The sequence below is a fragment of the Panicum virgatum genome, chromosome 2K (assembly GCF_016808335.1).
Source record: "Panicum virgatum strain AP13 chromosome 2K, P.virgatum_v5, whole genome shotgun sequence".
In the NCBI taxonomy this organism is placed as follows: Eukaryota; Viridiplantae; Streptophyta; class Magnoliopsida; order Poales; family Poaceae; genus Panicum; species Panicum virgatum.
This window is the reverse complement of record NC_053137.1, coordinates 11,561,407-11,579,631: the sequence shown is the minus strand read 5'-3', so window position 1 is coordinate 11,579,631 and position 18,225 is coordinate 11,561,407. Positions and strand designations below refer to the sequence as shown.

The window sequence follows — 18,225 nt, the reverse complement described above, 5'->3', positions numbered from 1 at the left end:
ATTCCATCCTGGTAATCGAGATTCTCTACTCTACGTTCAGTTTCTCCGCGCTCGTTCACTCTCTATATCTCACTCTCTATATCCTAGTCATCTATATTTTCTACTCAAATCTATTCCACCCACCTCTTCTACTATCCCTGACGAGTGGGACCCACCCAACCTTATCTCCCACCCATCCACTCCCTCTCCCCATGTCTCTCTCCTCCCCTGCTTCTCCTCCGCGGCGAGTGGGCGGCGCCGGCCTTCCCCGGCGGCCCTCCCCGCGCCCGTGGCTGGCAGAGCTCGGAGGGCCCCCTGCTGCTCACCCGCCGGCGGCCCTCCTCCCTCCCTCGCCACGGCCCCCCGCGGCGGAGGAGCGCGCGGCCACTGCAGGGCGAGGCCGCGGCCATGGCGGCCTCCAGGGCTCCCGGGAGCGGCGGCGAGCTCCGCGAAGGCGGCGGGGCAGCAACGGGGGGAACGGGGCGCCCGACGGCCGCGGCGGCGTGGCCAGCAGGCCGGCGAAGGGGGCAGTCCACGCCGCAGCCTCCCCTTCTGCTCCCTCAACTCGCGTGCTGGACGCGGCTCGCTCGGGCGGGCGGGCGGGACGGTGCCGCAGGCGAGCTCGGCGGCGCAGGCGGGCTGCCTCGCCGACGCGTCCTCCTCCGCGCCTGCGCCCCACTCCTCGCGGCCTGCGCCCCACTCCTCGCGGCCGCCGCCTCCTCATCTCTGGCCGCGCTCCGCGCGCGGGGGGCGGACGCCCGTCCCTACCCCTGCCCCCGGCGGCGGGGTTGCTCGGCCCGGGGCGGGCCTGCGCGGCGAGGCAGGGCGGCGGCCTCCCTCCCTCCCTCTCCCTCCCTGGCGAGCTCCCCCACGGTGGCGCGCGCCCTCCCTCCCGCGCGGGGCCATGGCGCCCACCTCGCCGCGACTCCTCCTCGCGGCCGAGCTGCAGTGGCCCTCGAGCTCGCCTGCTTGGACGGCACGGCTCGAGCTCGGCGGCCCGGCTCAAGCTCGGCGGCCCGGATTCGGCGCCGGGGAGCTCCGCGCAGGGCGGCGGCCGAGCTCGCCGCGGCCGGGCCTTCCCTCTCCTCCCCTGCCCCGCACTCTCTCCGCCCTCGTCACCTTCTCTCCTTCCTCTGCGGCGCCTCCCCCCTTCCATGCGGGGCCATGGCGGCTCGGGGCGGGACGGCGCGAGCTCGAACAGGGGCGGCGGCGGTGGAGGCCCGCGGCGGGGCGACCTTCGCGCGGCCCGGCGTGCGGACCGAGCTCGCGCGGCTCGGCGAGCAGGGGCGGCCGCGGTGGTGCGGCGAGCGGGGCGGACGCAGCGAGGCCGCGGGACGGTGTGGGACCCGCGCCACGGTGGCGGCGTAGCGCGCGGCCGCTATCTGCGCTGGGTTTGGAGAGCGGAGTCTCGCCCGCAACCATAGAGAGCGAGGTAGCGCGCCCCGCTGCAGCGTTTTTCTCTCTAAATCGGCTCTGTAAGTTGCGTTGCGTATCGCTTACAGAGCCCAGTGCGGGCAGCCTTAGGCCTCCTCCAATGGTGAGACAACCGGTAGCTCATAGCTGCAGTAGAAAAGTCAGCACAGTACAGGCGTGAGAGAGGGAGTCCATCTCGGGAGCTGAGCGAGCTAGCGCGCCGCAGAGCGGTAGCCGCCTGAGTTCTACACTGTTTGAGTGACTAAAAAATTTAAGAGCTGGCCTCCGCGCTACCTTTGGAGGAGGCCTTACACACCAAAAGCCTTGGCGCTGGTGTGGAGTACATCTCCTATGTCTGGCTTCTGCTGTCATATGCAGGGATGGAGACTCTGCCGGAGAGGCTTCAGAGAAACGAGCCAATTCCGGCGCTCAAGATTGGCGGCGAAATCTACTCGCCTTACGAGGACACGGATCTCGCGACAGAGGAAGAAACCTATGCTTTTTCCATCGACATCCCAAGACACGGATTCATCGACCTCCCAACGCGAAGGCAATGGCTCGGAGATTGAGATTGTTGTTTCATCATAAGAACTCAATTGCGCTTTCTTTATTTTTCTTCTCATCGTGCTGGCGCCTCCGTTTTTTTTTCGTTTTTCTTTCTTCATTTGTTATTACTTCTTGTTGCCATGTGTTGGTGGCATTCGGACCAATCACCACTTCTATTGTACTACAAGTTATGTAATGTCCATGAAGGACTCGTTGTTGGCACTATATATATATATATATATATATATATATATATATATATATATATATATATATATATATATATCTTCGAGTATCTATTTCTTAAAATAAGGGATATAAATAATTTAGATACAAATTTAGATGTTACTTTAAGTTACTTCAATAATGATAGAGGTGATTAGTCAGAGTATAAATTTAGAAATCTAATTTATTTTTTTAATTAGATCACAATCTAATTTCCCACACCAATACCTGTTTCCCCACCAGGAGTGACATGTAGGAGTATATCTAATTTGGAATACGTTTCCCCGCAACAAAAACGGAAACTGGAGAAGCATGGTTGGATTATGCATTGTCACGGCCTCACCGGCGGCGGCCCCAACCGTGCGTCTCACGCCGCCGACCCTGCCACCGCCGCCGCGCCCCCTCTGCTGTGCCTGCTCCTTGGGCAGAAGGAGGCGCTCGCCGCGGCCCCCCTTGGCCACCGCCGCCGGCGCGCCCCGCGGAGACCCGATCCCGGAGCCTGAAGAGGTGGACCAGCACCTCCTCGCCGCCCTCCCCGCCGCTCGCGTCCGGGACGAGGAGTCTCGCCGCTCAGGTTTTGTTTATGTTTCTGACTTCCTTTCATGCGTTGTTGCTTGATTGAGTTTTCGATCTGGCTAGTGCTGCTGAACTGCGCGTTGCCTGTTCGAAGAATTGAGGATATATTGTAATTGCTCATCTCGAACTACCTGCCATTGCGATTCTTTTCCACTTGCGAAAGGCGAAACCTCGGTGGCTGTATATTCTTTCCATTATGAACTCATTTAGCAAGGGAATGGTACACGCGCACTCTGTTTGACATGGTTCACTTTCAAGTCATTTAATCACCCGCTCAAAAAAAAATCATTTAATCACAATGGGAGACGCTAAGTTTCTCATGATGCAAATGTTGGTGTATGTCCACTACTGTTTGAATCATGCTATACTCTTTCCTTGGAAAGCTCTGATAATAACCACTGTAGAGTATTAACTTTGTTAGGCTGCAAATGTGTGCTTATTTGTTGGTTCAAATGTAATGTTAATGTAATGATGCTATGCTTGCAGATCCTCTTTTCATTGATCCATACGCTGCAGTTCTTCTTTCACATGATGTGGCACACCGTCATATGGATCATCTAGTTCCACATGCAGTGGCTTGCCAAGACCATTATAGGCTGACAACCAGATATATTGATGACAAATTACAGAATTTGATCAGCAGTTCGGAAGATATTAGACAGGTAAATCTAACTAAATGTTATGCTAAACTCTTTGCTTCCAACTGATGGAGAATATGTTGGCTCATTCCTTATAGATTGTTCTGTTGACAGATGGAATGGACACTCGTCCATATAGGCTGAGCTGGCCTAGGCTATCTGTTGTATACGATGTGTCACCAGGAAAAGTTTTCAATACAGCAACTCGGCAGCTTAGAGGTGTAATATGGACTTATAGAATCACAAGTTCCTTTGTTTCATTTGTTTCGAAGAATTGATGACAAGTTTTCTCCCTTTGGTAATAAAAAATAGCATCTGGAGAAAGTAGCTCTCCACAAAAGCTTTTCATCACGGAAGTCGATTATTTTGAAAACAGATGTAGTGAAAATGTGCTGATTGCACTGTGGTTTGTCCTCCAGTTACAAGGCTGCCAACCAGGATAGGAGCCCTGGTTCGCGCAAAAAAGGCCTTTTGTTGTGTGTTTTTTCCCTGTTGTCATGGCGCGGTCGCTAAAGCGATAGTGTGTGGCTAGTAGCAGGCTTTCAGGGCCTTTTCTTGACCCTAAGTTCAATTCCTTTCGGGATGTCTCTCCTCTAAGGTTGATTTTTTTAAAACAGATGTAGCAGTGACCATAAAAATGCAATTAGCTCATCCCTTTTATGCTGCTAATAAGTTCATGTCTGATGTCTCACCAACATATTGGCCTCATAACGAGTGGCATACTGTAGACCATGAACTTATTCAGTGGCATCTGATTGATCTTACTTTTTTAAGAAAACTGAGAGCTTCATTAATGATTGCCAAAATTTCATGTGCATTCCTTATTTCTTGTGGTTCACAGGATCTGGAGCAAAAGTATCACGAAATCGTGTCTTGCTTCATACTCCTTTGGAGTCCCCTGATTTACAAGAGGGCTTGACCAAAAATGGCTTCAATGGGAATAGGCTCAGCTTATGGGTACTGCAGGTAGTTAGCTTGACTTGGAACCTTGGTAAATTTTTAGTTCATTTCCTTATATATCTGTTTAATTATATATAAAAATGCATATTTAAAAAAGCGAATTTACAAATGTTTTGATTGGACTTGAGCACGATTCAGCAATTCAGTCATGGTATATATGAATTTTTTGTCCTCTTAGCTTTCAGTCAGTAACAACATGGAAGGATTGAACCAATTTATGTCTTAACACTAGCAGATTATGTACTAAATGTATTTACATGAAATCTCAAACCATGAAACCAAGTTCAAAACAGGGAAAAGCTTCCCAGTGTACATGCACTCTTGTACATTATCATTGGTTTTTTGTGTCATTAATTTGGATATCTCAATATTTGGTGTTCTCTTGGTCCTATAATCATCTGATTTTTGTGTAATGAAAATTTAATCATTGCAGGGTTTACCTCTGCCCACAACCACGAGTTTGGAAAATCTCCTGCTTGTTATAAGCAATTTAGCAATGAAAGGAAGTATCTTCATAGGAGAACTGCCCCATTTTCCAGACTGTACGGCATCAATGGACATGGTTGATTAAGTATATACTTCAAAATCCCATATTGTCTTTAGAATGGGTTGTCAATAATTGTTCCCCTGTACATTGTCTTGCAGGCATTGGAACAGGACAATCTGGAAAAGTTTTTCTTTACTCAGGGTTTTCGAGTCAACTTTGTGCAATATGATGATGTTGCGAAGGATATTGGCTTAGATCTAGCTACTCCATGGGAATGTGGCAGAATGCTTTTTGTTGCAGAACAGCTGCGGTTTTCAGATGCACAGGTAAGCCAGTGAATAATTTCCACTTGATTTTTTGTTTCAGTTTGATATTTTAAAGTTAAGATGATCTGAGCAGATTTTGAGATCATGGCCAATATTTCACTGGTTTCTGGCCAATATGATCTGAGCAGAATATATCCTGCTAGATGAACAGTTTGCAAATTTTGACTGGTTTCTGGTAGACACTCTGAAATCTAAATTCAAATGATTCTGAAAAATGTCAACCTGACATTGGTCAAGAACAATATGATTTTTTTAAGAGCCAGACAAATAAAAAAATACTTTTTGATGCCCTATTTTTAGCTATCACTATCAATTCTGTATGAAATCCATTGCCAAATGCCAACAGTACATTTAAGTCCTAGCATAAAAAAGCACGTACAAGTAAGTAATAAACCACTGAGGGCCATTGTGTTTTATGTTTGAATTGGTTTTATACCATAAGAGGAAATGGTATATACATAATTTTTCGTGAAAAAGAAAACGCTTCACTATCGGTAGATGTGACTCCCTGCTCCATATCGTTATAGCTCTGTTGAGAAATTTAGATTGTAGATCTGATACCCAGCTAGTTCCTTGTGGCGTTTTTAATTTTATGTCAAGACCTATTCCCGGACCATCCAGTTGTAATACCTTGTGCAATCGGACAAGCCAAGAGATCAGGTCCTTAGATCAACTCTGTGCCTAGAAACAGAAAATGAACTCGAATGTGAAACACTGAAACCTATCTAGAAAAGTGAAATCTTTAATGACTGAAACTGCATCGCGGTCCTGGCCGGAGAGGCCATCCACGTCAGCCACGGAAAAAACCGGCCGTTCGATCGTGCACGGATGGCTCAGATTGCTGGAGATGGTATGCAGTTTTTCATAAAACCCCTTATCATTTTCTGAAATCAACCCGCACTCTAGAACCCTCTCTAGAAATTTTACAAAATTGCCTTCGAAGTTTGAAGAATCAACCTGCAGTCCACTTTCCTTTAAAACTTTACAAAACAAACCTCAATTTCCCACAAAATCAATCTGCGGTCAGCTTTTCTTGGTAATCATACAAAAAGTCCTCATTTTCTTATGGAATCAACCACCGTAAACGGATATATATCGAATAAGAACCTTCTTCTCTTAAAATAATTACCCATACCGAATACATGGAATCAACCTTCTTCTCTTATAATAACATCCCGAACCGAATAGATGAAACGCTGCACACTGTTGTAGTTTATATGAATCTCCAAGAAACTGCTAGCTTAGAAATAGCAAATGGTGCAACCTCTCAAATCTGGATTGCTGTTGCTCACCACCTGTACTAGTTTGTACCTTTCTGTAACAGTGATTTCATAAGAACCTTACCACATTTCTATCAAATCTTGCTTGTGAAATCATCCTTACAAATTCTTTTTTTTTTACGTTAAGTCATCCAGAGGTTTGCACTTTGAACATTCATTTCATTTCTCCTTTCCCTGGCATTCGTAGATGGAGAGCTTCCGGATGCATTTTGAAAGAATAGAGGAGGATGCCGACAAAGAAGGATTTGAGGAACTCTAATCAGCTACGTGATGTTTGACGCAAATGAGGCTTGATAGTGGTTTACTGGTTTTAGCTTTGTGCAGAAACCTTGCTATGGATCAGAAGGGACCTGGTAGAAGAAAACTGGAGCCAAGTTTCTTCTTGGAGAGTAGAAGAATCAACGATCTTTAGAACATAACTCTTTTGTTGATAAAGCTAAACCTAATTCAATGTTTGATCAGGAGGCGAGTTTCTTTTTTTTCACCTGTTTTGTATAGATCTTGCATTATCGGAGCAGATGTAAAAGGCTGAACCGACTTGCACATGGTCCTTTACAAACAAAGAGAAAACATAACCATGGCGCAGTATAGGAATCCCAGATGGAGGGAGGGATCAAATATTTTGTAGCAGGAATGTTCGGATGTTTGTTAGCCAGCACATGGACTTAGCTAGTTAGCCACGCATCCGTAGCATGATGATGAGCAGATAGAAACTGCAGGCAAGAAGAATTGAACCCCAAAAAAGAAAATTCCGTTGCCGGGACTCGAACCCGGGTCTCTCGGGTGAGAGCCGAGTATCCTAACCAGCTAGACTACAACGGATTGTTGGTGTGTTTACGTTACCACTATATTCAGTAGCTGATTTATGATTGCTACGCCTTTACGCCTCAGCGATGTTTCTGAACGTCTTCACTAATTTACATCACTTAATTTTGAAGAAGTTGGGTAACCTGCTCCTGTCATCACTTTTTAAAAGACGCGTGTGTGGTGTACAGTGTGCTGGTGCGTGCGACAACCAAACCAGGCAGCAGCTTTTCCGGTCACTGGACGTACTCGCCAAACGTTCGACGATGCTCCCGTCGGCGGCGCCGGTCCAGGGAGAAGAAGAGACCGGCGGCGGCGCCGGCGTGCACCGACTGCTCCGTGGTGGTGGTGGCCGTGCTCCCGAGTCCCGACGGTGTCGGCTGCCCTCTAGCTAGCTCCGCGGCTTCCCGCGCGTCTGCCGCGTCGACCGGCACCTCCCGCCGCTCGACGTCGCCTCCGCGTTCCCTGGCGCCGACCCTTAAGCTTTCCTGCGCCGCTGGGAGGCCTCGCGGCGCTCTCGTCGCACCTCCTCGGCCCGCTCGTCGCCGGCGCCTGCATCCCGCGCGTCTCCTCCGTCGTCACGGGCGTGGCGCAGGCCTCCCACGTCGTCCCCGTCACCAGGGTGAAATCTGAAATTAATAATCGCCGTTCAGGGGGCGGCGCTGATCGAGCCACCCGTCGGTGGGGCTGTTCTCGTCGGCCGGGAGACGCCGTCATGGCCGTCGCCGCCGATGGCGGCACGAGCTACCGAATCATGCAAGTTTTTTTTTGTTTTTTACGGTCATGCAAGAGTTTGTTGCCAAGCTCAAGTTCCCCTTAAGCAATCTGTGGTAGCCTGGAGTTTGGTTGCAATTACAAGGAAGTTTCAGACTCACCTTGTTTGTCAGAGATGTTAGATTTGAGAGAAATCAGTTACCAAGGTTGTATGATCTGGGGAAGTGAGATGGCTCAAAGGTCACAGTTGGTTTTGCGTTAGGAAAAAGTCTGTATCACCCCCTCACCTATGGGGGTTGACTACATAACTCCCAAACTATGAAACAGTCTATATCACATTCTGAACTTTCCAAAACCGATCAAATTACAACCTAAATCAGTTTTGAAAAAACATAGTAAATCATAGAAAAATCATAAAATAGAAAATCCAATTGTGTTAGACTCCAAATGAGTAGATCTACACAATAAACATATAATATGGTATGCTTTAATACAATTTTTTACAGCTATGAAGAAAAATATAGATCTAAAGCTACAACAAAAAAATATACTAAAGTATATCATATTATATGTTCATTGTGTAGATCTACTCATTTGGAGTCTAACACAATTGCATTTTCCATTTTATGATTTTTCTATGATTTAATATGATTTTTCAAAACTATTTTAGGGGGTAATTTGACCGGTTTTGGAAAGTTTAGGGAGTGATATAGACCATTTCATAGTTTGGAAGTTATGTAGTCCACACCCCATAGGTAAGGGGGTGATATAGACTTTTTCCTTTGCGTTATCCTGAACTGCAGTAATAAATTGCTCCTACATGTAACTTAGATTTTCAAGCGGGAGGGGAAAAAAAAAGGAGAATCTAACTGAAAACCAGTGGCAATGCGAGCAATTTGCTGTCCTTGGCAATTGCCGTTTTTCCGAATTTTTTTGTTAAGAAAGCCTTTTGTTATGTCCTCTCAAATGGTGCGCTGGCAGTCGTGTTCTTGTATTGCATTTTGCCTATATAGTGGTGTCAAAAACTTGAGGTTTTCTTTTTCCAATTAAGGGGGGCATAGGAGGTCTTTGACCCTGGATGGAGAGAGAGACAAAAAAAAGTGCGAGCTGTTACAGTGATGGATCATAATGTGATTTCTGCGTGGCTGAGACGGAGATGAACCCGACCATTGAGGCTAACAAAAAGGAGGAATAATAAAATTAAAAATATTCCGTTGCCGGGACTCGAACCCGGGTCTCTCGGGTGAGAGCCGAGTATCCTAACCAGCTAGACTACAACGGAATGCTAGCATGCTTGGGATAAAGGTCATTTTAACTTCTACTCCTCCTTGCCACCGGGGCTACAGTTCCACTGGACGTAGCCACAAACGGAACGCCCAGATGGCGAGCGTCGCGGCGTCAAGAACTAGAAGACGGCAAAGGCCAGCACGCACGACGCGAGCACCCAGTGGCGGGCACAGGGGGCCGGCACCCACGCCGTGGGATGATCTCTTGGCTAATAAGCACTGGAACTTTGCACTGTTGTTTTTGTTCCTAGAAAATAGGGAACTAAACTAGGGCAAATGTTAGGAGTCACTCGGGCTACTGGCAGTTAAATCATCGCACAAGATCCAATAACTACTTTTTGTTTCAGAACAAAAAATTTTTTGTTCCCGAACAAATTTTTTGTATTGCTAGAACAATTAAAAAATTATTTCGGAACAAAATAAATAATTATGGCTCAATTTGTTGGACCAGTTTAGGCCCCATAATATAAAATCTGTAGTGTGTGGTCTGCTGGGAGTCACCCGCGTAACCTCCGGCAGCGCCCCTAAACTAGCCCATGCCTTCTGCATTTGCTCATTGTTTGGTTTGCTCATTTACACGTGATGGGTTCCCGGAGAAGCCCGTGCTTTGGGCCCATTACAACTTTAGACCCATTATTTTTTTCTACTTTTTCTTTTGAGACTTCAAGCTGCAAGTGTCGCAGCATTATCCCTTCTTTTTTGTGTTTATTTCTCCAAAAAAATTTAATTTTTGTTTTTTCATTTATTTTTTCCTTGAAATGCTTGAATTTATTATTTATTTATTTTTATTTCCCTCTTTTTCATTCTAAAGCTCATTTACAATCAAATCAAATGTTCGTGATATGTAATATTTTGTTCGTTGTACATTATTATTTTTTATTATGTTTAATTTTTTGTTCATCAAAATAATTATTAGTTCATGTTGTTAAATTATTTATTTCTAGGATCCGAAATTAATTATTTAGTGTAAATTTTTTAAATATCGTGCAAACATGATCTTGTTTTGAAGGTATTATCATACGAAAGATAATTGTGCCATTCAAATTTAATTTGGATGCTCGGTTTAATACTTATAACTTTTTTTAATTTTAAAATTGCATGCATGTGGGTGATGTGATCATCCAAGTTCTTTTTGCATGTACAAAATCTTTTTTTCAATAGACCTAATTAGAGCCCAAAATACCGGTTCGATCGCTGCTTCAGGTGATGATTTATCCAACCCTGAAGCGACACATAGCCGCGCCCAGGTCGACAGCCTCCTTTAGATAAGTCCTTCAGCTGTCGAGTGTCGACCTCGTTTTCAAGCACTTATCTCCATCAACCTGCAATTTTCACACACTTACATATATAACAGAACGAGATTATGGACGTCAGCATCCACCCCACCCTATCCTCCGGTTTGAGAGTGCAAATATAAGATCGCCTATATATAAACTAAGTAAAAACTCAAAATTGCTTATTACTTACTAAACCTTGCAAATGCCAGCCTAATTTAATTTATACTTATTATAAATAAATAGCAAAGTTAAATAGGTGTTTTTTCTTGCAGAAAAGTGATATATGTATTTTCTCTACTTAATGAAAAACGTGCTCAGGCACGGTTATGAAACAAAACGATACATGTATTTCAAAGATTATTGTTTGAGAACCAATCGTTCATTCATTGCGTAAAGAGAACTTGGGCACAATTTGGATCAAACGATGAACTTCAAAAGGATTACAAAAGTTCTTGGGGGAATTTCTATACTCTCCAATACAAACTTGCCATTATTAAGGAAAAGTATAGTTTACACCATTGAGTTATTATCACGAAAGGCAGATTTTCAGCCTACAACTACAAAATCAGATAAGAAAAGTCATCCAACTATTAAAATCGGATAAATTTGGCCCTTGAATGGTTTTCAAAGGTGGTTTTTTTATTTTTTTACAAGTTATAAATATTCAAGTTCAAACTAAACAAATTTATATATAATTCATTTTAAATCAGAAAAATATGAAACGGGTGCCACAATTTTTCTAAAAATGCAACATATCTGTTTGTACTCTAATTGGTAGTTATTTGGATCCAATTTTCTCATGTTTCTAGTATTTATTTGCTTGTAGTTATGTCTATTCTTTTTGAACAAATAAGGTTCAGATATAGCATCAATAGATAGTTACATTTTTTAAAAAATATCAGTTTCATATTTTTCTATTTTAAAATAAATTAATTTTGATTTTTAGATCTAACAAGAATTTTTAAATTTAAAGAAACCAAAACTACTTTTGAAACCACCTAAAGGGCGAAATTTGTCTAATTTCAATAGTTATGAGTGGTCCATGTCTGATTTTGTAGTTTGAGGTTAAAAATCGGACTATTGTGGTAGTTTAAAGGTATAAGTTAAACTTCTCCCCCATTATTAATCCAAATAGTTTGGTTTATTTGAACAATGGATGCTCTACGCCTCTATGATGTACACAACTCGATGATGTGTAGCTTGTATGTGAAACAAACAACATGAACAGGTATTACATACGTCACACATAAGTTGATATGCGCGAGCACAAGCTACAGACATGCATGCATGATCACCAAGCTTCAGTTGCTGGCAGCCTGGCACACGGACTTTGCATTGTAGCACTTGATTAAACTCAAGTGGCCATTACAGTTTTATTTTTTCAGGAATATAATAAGGATCAATCTGTATCGCCCTAGTCTTACTACCCAAGTTAATCGGGCGATTAATTAAGGCTTGCAAGTTGCAACCAACTAGTGTGCATAATGAATCATTTCTCGCAGGTGTTTCTGATGGAGTGCAGCCTCACCAGGTAACAGACTCACGTCGAACTGATTAGTTCTTGACCTGTTTAATTTGTTGGAGGGATTAATAAGTTGCGTTGGGGTGCCCTGCATCCACATTGTCATGAGCTCAATATCTAGCTTGTTTGACGCAAGTTAGAGACAGCATGCGTTCACATACATTTACATTATTGTCAAAAAAAAAGCTCCATCACCTGTGTTAATTTGGCCTTTTGTGTAAAAGTCAGATCCATGAGCTCGGTTAACGTATCAGACATAGCAGGAGTAACTCGGTAAGTATGACCACGTGCGCATGGCATGCTTCTTTGATCTGGCAGATCCAGCTCAAGCGACAAATTCATTTGGTTGAGACAGCCATCTCATTGGGAGATGAGTTCCCATATCATGTCGGACAGAGTAAGTTCGTTCGTTATTGCTCTTCACTAGAAGAACCTGGGAAAGTGACATTTTATCACTTCCTAAAGTTCCAAATTAGATTTCACTCTAGTGTTGTCCAAAGTCAAACTTTTCTAACTTCAACTAAGTTTATACAAAAATGTAACAAAATTTACAACACCAAATAAATGCACTATCAAGACAATTAAATTGAGGATCCAATGAAACTAATTTCATAGTGGATCCATTGAAACTAATTTGATACTATATACATTGATGTTTTTTTCTACAAACTTGGTCAAAGTTAGAGAAATTTGAGTTAAAACAAATCTAAATTGAGCTAGAATGGAGAGAGTAGCAAGAAAGAGACTATACATCCTCCCGCCACTAGGATTGCATGATGTGAAACCATATGCTACGACAATATTGAGTCAAACCATTTTCTGGATTTGAAAATTTCAGTTCACTCTGGAAAAGTGACATTTTATTACTTCCTAAAGTTCCAAATTAGAGTCCACTCTAGTGTTGTCCAAAGTCAATTTTTTCTAACTTTGACTAAGTTTGTACAAAATTGTAACAAAATTTACAATACCAAATAAGTGCAATATCAAGACAAATTTCATAGTGGATTCAATGAAACTAATTTGATACTATGGATATTGATATTTTTCTACAAACTTGGTCAAAGTTAGAGAAATTGACTTAAAGCTAAATTAAGCTATAATTTAGATTAGCAAGAAAGAGACTATACATCCTGCCGCCATGTAACATCCCAAAATTTACCTAAATTAAATCACGCGCTAAAATATTTTTTTTCCATCGTTGAGCTCAAAACCTTCATAAACCTCTGAACCCTAAACCTGTCCCCTCGGAGTTCTGCCCCGACACCCGAAATCAGTCGCTGTCTCATTCCTCTCTTTTTCCTATTCCGCGCATCGCGTACCGCCGACCGTCGCGCCGCGCCGCGCCCGACCAACGCGCAGGATGTATCTCTCTCTCTTTCCCTTTTCTCTTTTACCCCATTTTTCTTTTTCTTTTCCTATTTTCTTTTCCTTCTCTCTCTCTCCTTCCTCTCCTCTGCCCCGCTCCCGCACGCCCGGCCTCGGCTCCCCGCGCTCGCCCCGGCCGCTCCCGGCTCCCTGCCCTCGCGCGCGCACCTCCTCCCTCGGCCGTGCACCCCGCCGCGCCAAGCAACCCCCTTGGGCCGCGCACGCGCACGGGCTCGCCGCGCCGAGCCGTGCACGCCGCGCACGCCGCACCCACACACCGCACGCCCCTCCTTCCCTGCACCGCCCCGCGCGTCACGCGTTCCACGAGCCCCGAGCCTCGCCGCGCCGCCCGTCGACTCGCCACCGCACTGCACCCACGTGGGGCACGCGCCCCTGCTCGCCGCGCCTCCCGCCGCCAAGCACTGCATCGCTTACCCCGCGCACGCCTGCTCGAGCCATCCCATCACCAGTGTTGGCCTCGCCGGTCGCCATTAAAGCGCCCCGCACCGCTCGCCGGACCGCCACCTGCCCCGGCCTCGCCACCGCCTTACTCGCCCTATAAAGGGACCCCCGCGCCGCTCCTCCGCCCCACAACCACCTCCGCCACCTCTAGCCCCCTCTCTCCTAGCTCCGTAGCGCCGCCGCCACGCGTTTCTTGGCCCGCCACCACCCGCCACTGCGGAGGGCCACCCACAAGCCACCCCGGCCCAAGGTAGGGGGCGCACCGGGATCCCCTCGCCTCCCCTCTTCTTTTCCCCTGCTCCTTGGCCGCCACCGAGCTCCGCAGCGGCGCCACCACGGCCTCCGCCGCTCACCGCCGCCGCCCTCGTGGCCGGGCCGCCTCGGACCACCCCGGCCCAAGCCACGACCGGGGATCGGATCATTCCCCCTCCCTCTCTCTTTTCCCTCACTCCAGAGCCGCCCTCGCACCTTGAGCCGCCGGCCCGGGCCGCCGCCGGCGAGCCACCCCTCCCTCCCCTGTTCTGCGGTCGGGAGGAAGGAGAGAAGGGCAAAAATGCCCAAAGCCCCCTGGCCTCCTTCCTTTTTATTTAAGAACCCTCCCACTCCTTTGTCTTTTTGCAAAAGAATCCATTCCCTTTATTCTATTTCAAAATAAACCCTTCCCTCATATAAACTTAATTCTAAATAAACCCCTGACCTTTTCCAGAATAACTCGGATAATTTATAAAATACCAATCAAGCCCCACCTTCTCAGAATAATTGCAAACAGGTCCCTGATTCCTTATTTGACCCCTGAACCTTTATATAACCTATCATTTCATGCGCCAAACAATCTCAGATCGACCTGAAACTTTACCACGCCTCTCATAACATAGTTCTGGCCATGCCATTAGGAAATCGCCCAAAAATATTACTTCCATCTCCATATTTCAATTGTTTCCGAATCGAGCTCAGCGATAAAACTTTTATTTCTTTTTCTTGATTGTGTGTTTGTTTGTATGCGTCGTAGATCACGGTGTGAACGAGGGAGAACTCGTCGACGAGCAGTACTGCGAGCAGGCGAACGAGGACCAGTTCCGCAATCCCGAGCCCGAAGGACAGTACTTCAACCAGGACCTCCCGGAAGGCTTCGAAGACGGCAAGTACATCCCCGCCCTTTGATGCATGTTTTGTCCTAGTTTTTTATAAACACAACCTATTGGCCTGTTTTACAAAATTGCATATGTTTTGCCTGCTGAAAACACGGTTGGATAGCCACCCCTTGATTTGTTATAACCATTCCTTAACTACCTAGGTTAATGTCTGAATGCGTTTGGACGTTAATCGCTACTAGAACGCTTAGGACCTTAAACTTAATACAATTTGTTTTATAAAAGGAAAATGTGTGAGTGTGTGGGAAGGGAAAATTGTGAAATTTCGAAAGATGAGTTTAGACGGGATGGATGACATTTCTGTGTGATTTGCCGATTGGTGTGCTCGTGCCTGTGTGGCAGAGCAGGGAAGGGAGATATCCATCTTGTCATCACTAAGGACCGAGTTGGTGTGTCATCTCACCTAACTCCACTGTCGTGCAAACCACTCGACCGTTGAATGAGCAACGGCTTAGCATAAACCCTACTAGTTAGTCTGATAGCCATCAGGAGAGCTGAGAGCAACGGGTGATCAAGGAGAAGGGATTAACTCTGTGTGACTTATGCCCCGGTTAGAACCTCTGTGATAGGTCAATGACCCCTTGGTAGATCCCGTGATGGCTAGTCAGGTCTAGCTAAGGTGGGTAATGGCTTTGTTGGGGTCTGCACCAACGCTTGTGGGTAAAGTTGCACACCTCTGCAGAGTTAAAATCTATTCGAATAGCCGTGCCCACGGTACTGGGCGAGTTACGGTGTGGTCACGCAACTAGTGTTTATTCCGGGAAGGGATGGGTTGGCGTGAGTTGTTTTGGGAAAAGTGTCCGACAGTTGTGCTGTGTGCTACGGCGGATGGGGAGTCCGATAGCAGCTTAAAACTTGGATCTTGTGTGGGTCAACACTACGTGTTACTCGGTACAAGAAAACTCGCTTTGAAAATCCTTTCTTTCAAATGAACCCCTGCATAAAAATTAGCTTTCCGCAAATTAACTCTAGTCTTATCCTTGATTTACCCTGTGCATTATATTCTGTTTATACCCCCCTCCGTGGGTGTGGTTGGACTTGCTGAGTACGTTTGTACTCACCTCATTCTTAATTTTTACAGAGGAAGATCCAGACTACGTTCCCGAAGACGTCGAGTAGGGCACCGTCCTGCACCCAGCCTTGCCTGTGGATAGGGTCACCCACAGGAAGTTCCGTATGGCGCAAGACTCTGATGACCCCCTCTTCGTAGTTAATGTAGTTGTGTGGGTTTTAGTTGTTATCCTCGCGATAGTGGCACTTCACTGCCCACTTCCGCGTAGAGTTGTACAGTGATGTACCATCTGATGTAATAAAAGTGTTATCAGCCTCCTGGGACTGATATTGTATCACTTTTAAGTCTTCTCTCATGAGGGGACGCTTCACGCCACTAGGATTGCATGATGTGAAACCATAAGCTATGACTCAAATTTGGAGTTAACCATATTCTTAATTTGAAATTTTGATACTTGAATCTAGTTTTTCCCTATCTTTGTTTGAGCGTTGTGGAAGTCAACCTTGAGCGAGGAAGTAATTTACTACTTAATTAGGTTTCTATATATACTGCTGCAATTTGACCACTCTTCGATCTTCCCATGTGCTAGCTTTGATTTATTTTAAGGGTATATATATTTCTTGATTTTTGGTCTTTTTTCACCAGATCCGTATTGTAACGAACATGGCACCATTCATGCCATTTCGAGTGATTTTGGTGATCGAATGACAACGCAATCAATGGGACTAATGGTTTTGTTAAGTGAACATTTCTAGATCACAAGGATGATGTAAAAAGGCCATACAAACAAATACACGAAGAAAGAACTCAAAGAAATGCTGAATTGGACGAGTTCTACTAAAACTAGTAGCACCGGAAGAACCGATGCCTATAGCATCGGTGCATCCGATGGTTGCCGGAAGATCCGACGGCCTGGCTTTGGTGCAAGACTGAGTGCCTCTGGAGATCAAGTGAAGAAAGAATGAAGCACCGGTTGAACCGACGGTGTCAAGAGAAGTGTCGGTGCAATCAACGTACTATGTTCCAGAGACGATGTCAAGCGCGAGGGAGCCACACCTTCAGCACCGGTTGAACCGGTGGAGTGTTAGAGCAATGTGTCGGTGCAATGACGTCAGCAAGGGCAACGGCTACATAGAGATCTAGAGGCACCGATTGAACCAACACTAAGTCATCGGTTAAACCGGTGGTTGCCAACTCAGCTGCAGAAGCGTTAGAGAAGCCAACGGCTAGTTTCAGCCTGTGAGTGACCGGAAGAATCGATGCTGAAGCACCGGAAGTTCCGATGCCCACGCAGAAAAGCAGCTAACGGCTACAAACGGCTAGTTCGACTTGGAAGCCTATATATATGAGCTCCCCCGGCCATTTGAAGTTGGCTGGAGTCCCAAGACATCACATACACACCCAAGAACACCTCCAAGACATCCAAGAGCATAAAGATCAAATCCTTAGTCCTTAGCACAAGCTTTATGAGTGTTAGTGCTAGGTTAGCTCTTGAGTGAGTGATCAAGCAAGGTTTAGATCCTTGTGCTGTGGTTCTAAAGTGAACCAAAAGTGTATCTTGGTGTGCCGGCCATCCTTGGAGCTTTGGTGGCTCGCCGGCAAGTCAACGACCCTCCGGCTTGGTGTGGAGCGGCGTCGACAACATTGTGCGGGGGACGGAGACCCCTCCTTCGTGGGCAATCTCCCTTAGTGAAGATCGGGATCAAGGTGACCGTGATTGTGTTCACGGAAGAGACTTGATTGCCGGGAAGCGATACTCTTCGCGAGTGCTTCAACAACGTGGACGTAGGTGCGCCTTTGTGGCAATCCGAACCACGAGATAAATCTTCGTGTCGAGAGTTCGCTTCCTCTCATCCCTCCATTTAAGCTTCCGCATTTCATATTGCAACTTGTGTGCCTTTACTTTCTTAGTGTAGTATCTTGCTAGGATTGGCTATAGGTTGCAAAACTCTTTTGGGATGAGGATTTCACACTAAGGTGAACCGTAGTTGCACATCTAGATAGCTTGATCTAGTTTAAGTTTTGTGCAAACTAATTGGAGCCATAGATTAAGGTTTTAATAGTGCCTAATTCACCCCCTCTCCCTCTTAGGCTAGAGCACCCGATCGCTTTCACGTATGCTATATTGCATCAGACGTACGCCTTACTTGTCTAGCACATTGATTTCTGAATACTGTTCAGCTCTAACACGAGACCGACTAT

The 18,225-nt window shown here is 45.9% G+C and overlaps 1 protein-coding gene and 2 non-coding genes across 4 annotated transcripts; 1 reads left to right on the top strand and 2 right to left on the bottom strand.

The window, feature by feature from the left end:
* The first annotated feature begins 2,459 nt into the window (after positions 1-2,459).
* Positions 2,460-7,064, top strand: LOC120666466 (O-methyltransferase 1, chloroplastic-like). 2 transcript variants are annotated; one of them, XR_005671755.1, is made up of 7 exons: positions 2,460-2,737; positions 3,226-3,401; positions 3,476-3,596; positions 4,219-4,343; positions 4,771-4,879; positions 4,983-5,150; positions 6,618-7,064. XR_005671755.1 is itself a non-coding variant. In XM_039946323.1 (7 exons), exons 1-7 carry the CDS (start codon positions 2,476-2,478, stop codon positions 6,687-6,689), a joined length of 1,053 nt encoding a protein of 350 aa, XP_039802257.1. In that variant the 5' UTR covers positions 2,460-2,475; the 3' UTR covers positions 6,690-7,064. The 2 variants fall into 2 exon arrangements, 1 of the variants encoding a protein (XP_039802257.1); XM_039946323.1 differs by having other exon boundaries at positions 4,771-4,899.
* Positions 7,065-7,179: 115 nt separating this feature from the next.
* Positions 7,180-7,252, bottom strand: TRNAE-CUC. The gene has a single exon. It is a non-coding gene; the product is annotated as a tRNA-Glu (tRNA).
* A 1,905-nt stretch (positions 7,253-9,157) lies between these two features.
* On the bottom strand, positions 9,158-9,230 carry TRNAE-CUC. Its single transcript has one exon. It is a non-coding gene; the product is annotated as a tRNA-Glu (tRNA).
* Between the last annotated feature and the right edge of the window lie 8,995 nt (positions 9,231-18,225).

Excerpts from the sequence above, each read along its gene's own strand:
- LOC120666466 (XM_039946323.1), top strand. The coding sequence starts at position 2,476 with ATGGTTGGATTATGCATTGTCACGGCCTCACCGGCGGCGGCCCCAACC. Across the intron at positions 4,344-4,770 it reads TCAGCTTATGGGTACTGCAG|GGTTTACCTCTGCCCACAAC; the intron begins GTAGTTAGCTTG and ends TAATCATTGCAG. Across the intron at positions 5,151-6,617 it reads TGCGGTTTTCAGATGCACAG|ATGGAGAGCTTCCGGATGCA; the intron begins GTAAGCCAGTGA and ends TGGCATTCGTAG.